The sequence below is a fragment of the Charadrius vociferus genome, unplaced genomic scaffold, assembly GCF_000708025.1.
Source record: "Charadrius vociferus isolate BGI_N301 unplaced genomic scaffold, ASM70802v2 scaffold1578, whole genome shotgun sequence".
In the NCBI taxonomy this organism is placed as follows: domain Eukaryota; kingdom Metazoa; phylum Chordata; class Aves; order Charadriiformes; family Charadriidae; genus Charadrius; species Charadrius vociferus.
In genome coordinates this window covers 681579-690086 of record NW_009649704.1, presented here as the reverse complement: position 1 = coordinate 690086, position 8508 = coordinate 681579, and the positions used below count along the sequence as shown (strand labels likewise).

At 49.0% G+C, this 8508-nt stretch overlaps 1 protein-coding gene across 1 annotated transcript in view; it reads left to right on the top strand.

Moving 5' to 3' along the window:
• The window catches only part of RIMS3 (regulating synaptic membrane exocytosis 3), a 15910-nt gene extending 15240 nt beyond the window's left edge, over positions 1–670 (top strand). Inside the window, exons 4-5 of the mRNA XM_009890605.1 lie at positions 95–234; positions 458–670. Coding sequence (XP_009888907.1) covers positions 95–234; positions 458–670 — 353 coding nt within the window. The remainder of the gene's footprint in view (positions 1–94; positions 235–457) is intronic.
• The last annotated feature ends 7838 nt before the right edge of the window (positions 671–8508 follow it).

Genomic DNA, 8508 nt, shown 5'->3' with positions numbered 1-8508 from the left:
GGGAGGGAGGGGGAGCAACGGGGACGGGCGCTGTGATGGAACCGTCGCAGGAGACTGCTCCGCGTCAGTGTTTCTCCCCCGTTTTCCAACGCAGCCACCTACGTGAAAGTTTACCTGCTGGAGAACGGCGTCTGCCTGGCCAAGAAGAAGACCAAGGTGGTGAAGAAAACCTGCGACCCGTCCTGCCAGCAGCCTCTGCTCTTCGAGGAGAGCCCCCAGGGCAAAGTCCTGCAGGTGAGGTACTCCCCGCGCAGGTACTTGGGGTCAGGGAGGGATGAGGGGAGCGAGGACAGGCCGCAGAAACCCAGCGTCCTCACTGCTGTCCTTCAGACTGCAGCCTCCCTACCCCCATCACAGCGGGTCCTTCCCGGCCAGACACGCTGAATTTGCCGAGTTTTCCCCAAAACTCCCAGCCGGCGAGTGGGGCAGCTCCCCCAATGCCTTCTCTGCCCCGCAGGTGATCGTCTGGGGAGATTACGGGCGCATGGACCACAAGTGCTTCATGGGGATGGCCCAGATCGTCTTGGAGGAGCTCGATCTCTCCAGCGTGGTCGCGGGCTGGTACAAACTCTTCCCCACCTCCTCGCTGGCCGACTCCAGCATCGGACCCCTGGCGCGCCGCCTCTCCCAGTCCTCCCTGGAGAGTTCCACCAGTCCCTCCTGCCCATAGGCGGCAGGTTGGTGGGAGAGGCCGGGAGGGGAAAGGAGACGTCCTGACCTACCAAAACTGTTAGTGGATAGCTGTAAATATCCTGTCTTTTTTTGTTTTTTTCTCTTTTTTATTTTTTTTTTTTTAAATCTCCTTCCCGAAACAAACCCGCTCTCCACACGCTCCTCCCGGCACGCAGAGGGGGATGTTGGAGAGGGAGCGAGGGCCGTGTGTTTTGAGGCAGGGGGGAAGGAGAAGCAAAAAAACCAACCAACCCCAACCCCATGAGGCAAACTGAGGGCTGCGACTGCCGACCGACCCCGAGACTGTTACCGCACCTCGTCCCGTCACCCCGGGGGAAAGGAACCGAAGCGACACGTTTCTCTCCTGACCACCCAGCGAGAGCATCTCGGTCCGATTCATTCAGCACCGCTGCAAGCAGCACGTTGACGAGGTTTCTTTTCCTTCGATTTCATTTCCTTGCCTCTGAGGAAAAGGTAGCTTCTCAAAGAAAAAAAACCTCAGATTAAAAATCCAACTCAGCACTATTTTTTTTTTTTTTTTTTTTCCCAAGGAATGTAGCATCTTCTATTATGTAGCTTGCCACGTGCTAACAACACACTCACTCTCTGCAATATCTAAGAGACTCCGGATTGTCCGGAAACATCTGCCAGTCACTTCCCGTTTGTTCGTTTTCCGACACCAATCCTGCCACACTCAGCAAGCACTTCTGGTGGCCATTTTTCTTTTTTATTTAACTTTTTTTTTTTTTTTTTTGTCGGTAGCATGTAGCCTGTGACCAGTGACATTGCCAAAGCGAGAGAGAACAGAAAAAGGTGCCCTCACCTCACCTAAGCATACGCTGGTCTTATCCTCGTGTTTCACCACTGACTGTGGTCTTGTACAGCCAAAGCAAGACCCAAAATATCAACTCTGTGATGCCTCACGTGAAAATTCGAGTCAGGAAAAGGTGACCCGACAGAGCAGGAACACCGTGATGCGGGTGGATCGTCTGGTCCCAGCCCCTTCCTCCCGCCAGGGCCAGCTCGAGGGCCGGGATGCTCTCCTCGGGTCTGGGATGCTCTCCTCGGGTGCAGGATGCTCCTTGGCGCCGGGATGCTCTCCTCGGCACCGGGATGCTCTCCCCAACACTTGAATTTCAAGTAGGAGCAGAGGGTTCGCCAGACCCCGCGGCAGGACGCACCTTTCTCTAACTCTCGACTTGTTGGTACGCTACAGGGGAACATCTCAACAGCATCTTCTGCTGATCTGGAATTAGGGTGACTGAGAGGTTACGAACAAAGGACTAGATGCTTTGAATTTATTATCAGGATGAGTGTTTTGGGTTTTTTGTTTGTATGTTTTGTTTGTTTGTTTTTCAAGCAGCATTTTGGTTCCCCTCGAGGGACCAGTTCTTGTAGCAAAACCAAGAATTACGGAAGCTTTTTTTGAAGGTGCCTAATGAAATTTGCTGAAAATACTCAGGGGAGACACCACTAGAAACTCTGGTTTCTTCATAAAATATACTTAACACAATGACTGTCCTGAAGGATCAGTTTCCAAAAGAGAAAAAAAAATAACCAACACACCAAAAGATGCGCAGTCTTGAGACTGGAAGAGGACAAAAGGTTAATGGGGAATTTTTACTGACCAGATAGCTCTGACCTTCAGTCTTTAACGTAAATCGACCCACAGCACAGTTGGGATTTTTTACAATTATTTACTGGCAAAGCAGAGAATTTCACAATGCACAGAGCACAACACAACCAACCTGTGGTTCCCCTGGTGACACCGGGAACGATGAACCAGCTCGAACCTGTTGCCACAACGGAACAAAACCAAACCTGAAGGAAAAGACTGTTGCAATGAAGCTGTCCCCTCCACAAACCCACAGCCGGGGGTCAGCAAAACTCTGCCACTGCTTCACCCGACACCACCACGATTTTAGCGACGTCCTGTCAAAGAATTTCAGCTGCTGTCATGGACTTTGGATCTTTACAAAGCAAAACCACTGTAGACCTCCGAGAAGAGAGTGGGCTGGATGCTGCTGACCGGGGATGGAGAGGGATCTGCTTCAAGACCCCAGTGCCCGCCTCATAAAGGATTAAATCCTCCTTTGCTCGAGCGGTAAATTCTTATTTGAGCAATACGCACTGATTTCTGAGCTCGTGCTGAATGGCGACATACGGGACTGGGATGCACTGAGAGTCTCAAGCGGTTTGAGGAAGCAAACTCGGTGCCCTGACTACTGAAACAGGAATAAACAGTGGATTGAACATGACGTTCCTTCCAGAGCACGAAGCAGTTACGTGAGGTCAACGACGCCTGGATGAGGCTAAACTTTCTCTGCCCTGGCGCGCTGGATTTTTGAATATACAGGAGGGAAGGCATCTTAAGAGGAAAAGCTTTCTGCTCCTTCAAGCTGACGTTATTTGCTTTTGCTTTACAAACTCTATTTTGACGGAAAAATGAAAAATTTGCCTGTGGTGGGACAGCCGCCACGTTCACGGGGAAGCGGAACAGCAGCGTGGGCAGAGCAGGCAGCTCGGCAGGTATTTTCTGCTGGCCGGTGTGGTCACAGCATCCCACCCCCTTCCAGCACAGACCTCCCCGGCTGGAAATATCTCCAGCGAGTTGCAGAGCTTTACTGCTCCCTCTCTCCACCAAGAACAGAACGCTTGTCTTGAGATAAAGAACAGAAGCAGATGAGGAGCAGCAGGAACACCGGGACAGCCGGGCACGCACCCGCAGCAGCAGATGCCCGAGGTCTAGCAAAAGGCTGAGGTGAAAAACCTGCCCTTGGTGGCACGCGGCAAATCCCGAGAAAAGCCCTGTCAGCTGGAAGGCACACCTGGGTACTCCAGGGAACGTGGAAAACCCAAATACTTCGGCTTATTTTTTTATCATCGATGAACTGAGGATGCATTGGAGGATAAGAGCGTAGCTGACGTCAGAACAAACTGCGCCCCAGTTCTGCCCCAGTGGCGTATTCTCGTTTGCTGCAATGCGATGGGTTTGTGGGAATGATTCCTCCTGCTCGTTGAGAGAGCGGCAAGGTGGAGCCACCGTGCCAGCGCCTTCAGGTGACTGTCACTCCCTGGACAAACCGAAGTCCATCAAAACCTTCACCTCTTCACTTCCAGGTCCCCCCAGGGCGCTGGTACCCGCTTCTCTGGGGAAGCGGCTGGGTCAGGACCCGCTTTATGCTCGTGTGGAAAAACTGAACCGGGAGAAGAGGCCGAAGTGTGCCCCGTTTACATCGCAACATCAGCTCCTCCTCATTTCTGAACGCGCGAGACCACGTCTCAGATGTTTTCCCTCCTCCAACAACAAGAACAAAAAAGCCAAGACGCCCGGTTGCTTTCTACCCACCAGAAAATCCACAAGCTTCTGGACTCCAGTTTATTTTTCTGGAGGAATATTTTATTGCAAAGGGCATTTTTATTTTTTTTTTTTTTCAAAATGTACTCCATGAGTTGCAAAAGGTGTCTGCACTGACTGGGTACGATGCGTTAGGTTATTTCCTCCCTTTCTTCCACCTGCCACCAGGAAAGGAAATTCAAACCATTTGACTTTCCAGATATTTTCCCCTAGAAAGAATAATTCATGTTAAACTGAAAGCGCTTTGCAGCCTGTTTTGTACGCAGCGCTCCCAGCAGTAAGTGAGCGGCGAGTCGCACGCAGCACCCACCTGAGACGCAGAAGACCTCACTACAGCGCAGCTGAGAGCGGCTCCTGCTGTCAGGACCAAGTCAGAACCAAGGCACCCGACTTGAGTAACAAGGACGGATTTTGCCAAAATAGCCTTGAAACGATACTTAAACATCCCCTCAACTCCCGTAAAAAAAGGAGTCTCGGCCACGCAGCAAAGCACAGAAAACACTAAATGGTTTCATGCCCAGGCCTAAGTTATCCCTGGGTTTTCTACAAGCCTGAAATGGCCTTTATTTGCCAAAGTTGAGTGACTGAAAATTTTCTAGGCCACCAGAAGGTGGGCCGGGCTTCGGGGCTCAATCAGAAATTAGCTCCTGTTTCATCAACGTCATAGTGTGTTGAAACCAGGGAGGGGGAGGATGCTTAGACAGAGTTTTCCTGAAATCAAGTGAGCTACAGGACCAATTACCTGGCCCGCAATCAGAAAACTGAACCTATTAAGCGGCTTTGGAAAACGCCACAGAGCAATTGAGATGATGGGAAGTATTTCCCTCCACAACCACCTTTTCCAGCCCTTAACACCTTTCTCCAGCAGCAGTTACAGGGGAAGCTCTCGCTTGCAAATACGAGACCAGGAATCCACAGAGGAGCGGGATGAGGGTTCCCTTCGCTGACGGGGAATCACTGCTGCTCACTGTCTTACGCGCCTCCTCTAGCAGCGATGGGACTTGAAAAGTGAAGTATTTGTAGGTGTTTGTGCACATCGGTGCGCGCGAGAGGAGTTAACACATTTAAATACCTTCGCTTGTTTAAGTGGGCTCGCAACTACTCAGCAGCAGTGAGTACAATTTAAGGGTCTTTACTGATGTAAGGCCATTTATAAAAACTGCCCCGGTGATGTTTTTTCAGGCACAAAGAGCCTCCCTTCTATTTTCTTCCAGTTGACTCAGACACTTCTTCCCAGACTGATGTGAAACGCTTGGACAATGCACATCTGTAAACTTCCTTAAGGGTGCGCATTTGCTTACCGATTTGGAAAATAACTGCATTTTAAAGGTCAAGGAACAGTGTTCAGGCACCGTTCTTCTTGATGGCTGAATTCAAAGTCTAAATGTGTTCTGCATCACAGGTGGAAAAAGATATTAAGAGCTCTCTCTTCTTTTCTTTGGGTTTTCATGCCTCCAGGCAGATCTGTAAAATTACCTTCGGTAAAAGCAAGGTTTGCATCCCGTGCCGTGCCGAAGGCATGACAGCCCGCTCCAGTGTTTCTCTAGCAAAGCTGTTTCAACTGGAAGTCTTCCTTCTACTTCATGTTCACAAGCAGAGAAAACACCCCAACCCTTGGCTGGTTGTTAGAGGTGCAAGAGTTGTGCAAGAGTTACGTTTATGAACTAAAAAGAAGGTTGAAAGGCTGCGGAAAAGATTTCCTATGGGAAAAACAAAAAGTGTCTGCAATAAGCATGGTTGGAATTGGTGGGGGAAAGACGCGCTACGTGTGACACAGCTGAAGTTGTATGAAACAGACTCAGCGACCAGACATGACAATAACGCTCACCTTAACGGAGCTGGTCCGTATTTGGGGAAGATGCAAGTTTTAAAAGTAGACTTGGAAAAATGTACAGTAAAGGGCCTAAGTGTTTGTCTTGCTGTCTGAATAACCGCCACACTGTTTGACCCTGACCATCTGCCTCGGGCACAGCGGCCAGAACGGAGCACAGCAGCATCTCGGAACCCCGGAGAGAGCAGCTTGGTTTAGCGGCTGCCCCAAGCCCCGAGAGCCGCTGTGACCACTGTGCCTGTCTGGAGCTCCGATTATTGGTATACCTCATTTTTATTTTTTTTCCCCCCCTACTTTTTCTCTCTCTCTCTCTTTTTTTTTTTTTTGTTTTTTAAGAACCAGAGCTTAGTGCACTCTATATCACATTCAGGTTATTTTTTTGTTGTAACTGTGCAATGAAGAGCAATTATACGGGGTGTGCGTTTACCACCTGCTCCCACGCTGGCTCCTGCGAGCCCAACCTCTGCTTCGTTTAGCACTTGCACTATTGATTGCTGAGCTGAAGGGCGAAGGGAAGCAAGAGCCCAGAGCGCTTCTCTGGAGGGAGGGCTGATTCGGCTGGACGGTAGGTACCGCTCCCGTTAAAAAGCGGTGCTCGAAGGCGGCCCCTTAGCCCAAGGCAGGCGGGTGTTCGCAGTCCCGCTCCTCTAAGTCCTCCCCTCCCGCAAAGAGCCGGCACGGAGGCGAGCATCTGGGATGCGACAAGCTGAGGACAGCGCTGCCGCTCTCGGAGGGGCACTAAACCCTCACTAAAGCTGTTACCTGTAGTGTGGATGGAGAGAGGGAACCTCAGAAGTAGGCAGAAGGGGTGTCCCTCCAGCGGGGATCCCATTTCCCAAGAAGATCGCTGTCAGTATATATTTGCTCAATCCCAGTACTCGCTAAAAAAAAAAAAAAAAAGGGGGGCAGTTTGCCCTAACAATTGCAGCAAGAAGCGATGCTGGATGTCAGAGGGTCTCTGGACGGAGCAGCACCCCCCTCCTCGTACCCCCCTGGCCGGGGACCCTGGCAGCGGATGCCTCTTGAATGTTAGCACTTTGAAGTTGGTGGCCTTGTTTTCTTAAAAAGGGCTTGATCTTTTCATGCAGTTAAAACTAAATAATCTTCCCCATCATGTTGTCCTACTCCCCAACTCAAAATTAAGCGATGAACGAGCACCTGGACCATTTAAGATATTGTCCAGGACTCAAGAATCTGTCATTAATCTCAGAAGTTTATACCTCAAATATTAAAACATATACATCTGTCTTAGTAACAACTCTCGGTAAAACAGCAGCTCCAAGTTTGAATTGAACTTTGTCCTTGAATTTGCTTACTAATGGCACCAGGAAAAAACAAAACAAAACCCACGTAAGCACACAGAGAAAAGCACCGGTGAATTTTTCAGAAGTACCCAAACTGAAGCATTCATCCGATCCAAAAAAATTCAGGTTTTATATTCCCAAACAAGACACATGAGGAATTTTACCTATACCTTACAAATCTTTAAACACAGCCTATACCTTTTAAACTGCATTAGCCCCCCAAAAAGCGTGAGGGGCCAGAATACTAACACACACCGGCAAAGAAAGTTTACATAAAGGGTCCAAGATTGTTGAAGGCACGAAGCAACGAGAAATGCACCCAGAACAACTCCGCCAGCCAGAGTTTTCTAACCATAGCGTTTCTCCTCCCGGTGGCTGCTCCAGAAGGCTAAGCCCAGTATCTTGACAGGGGCACATCATACAAAAGCGATAAAACCACGCAAGGACACAGAAATCTATGTTACTTCACATTTTCCATCCTTAAGTCCCAAACAAGTTGCATTGAAAAGAATTACCTAAACCGAGAGAGTCCCGTTAGACTGGGAAATTGTCAGAACTCCGTTAGCCACAAGGTTAATTGCTGCTAGGACCTTAGCCTTCAATCTCTAATGAAAAAAGATGGTGGACATCTCACCCTTGGAGTGGGACACGTCAACCTTGTGTCTTTCTGTGTGCATTCGTTACCTAAGGGGAAAAGGAGAGTCAGGTGCAGCACTCGTACAGGACTGACACGCTCACCCTGGCCAGCTTTGTACTTTCGGAAGCCAGGATGCAATTGCATTAGTGAACAAATTCAGCTGCCTTCACTAGCCCACTCGTATTTTGTGATAAACTTTGCTTTGATGACAGATTCGTAAGTGTAACAACTCCACCTTGAAATAAATGCCGCAGAGGGGTGAACTAGGGGGTCCCTGAAGCCCCAGTTCCGTGATCAAGACAAGGGGATGGGCTTGTGATGGATACTTGAGAACGGTGATAGATTTTAAAAAAAAAAGCAAATGGCGATTTTATACCTGTGTTATGTAATGTTTTATATGTGTGTGGTCTTTCTTAATGTAAAACTCTTGTATTTTTGTGGTTTATATGCAGCAGGACTGATGGCTGTGAGGGTGCACGCTATTTTGTAAAATATTCTTAGCCAGTTTTCCCGAGGAGGAAAAAAACTGAAGTATTCACATTTTCATTGGCTTGTACCTGCATGTACAGTATTGGGGCAGCAAGTGAAGATGATTAAAGCCAGCTTGAAACCTTTTTTTTCTGTGCTTGAGTTGAGCTTATCAAAACATCCAGCCCAAAACCACATGCGTAGTTTAAAAAAAGCCAACTCTGTCCCCCGACTGATA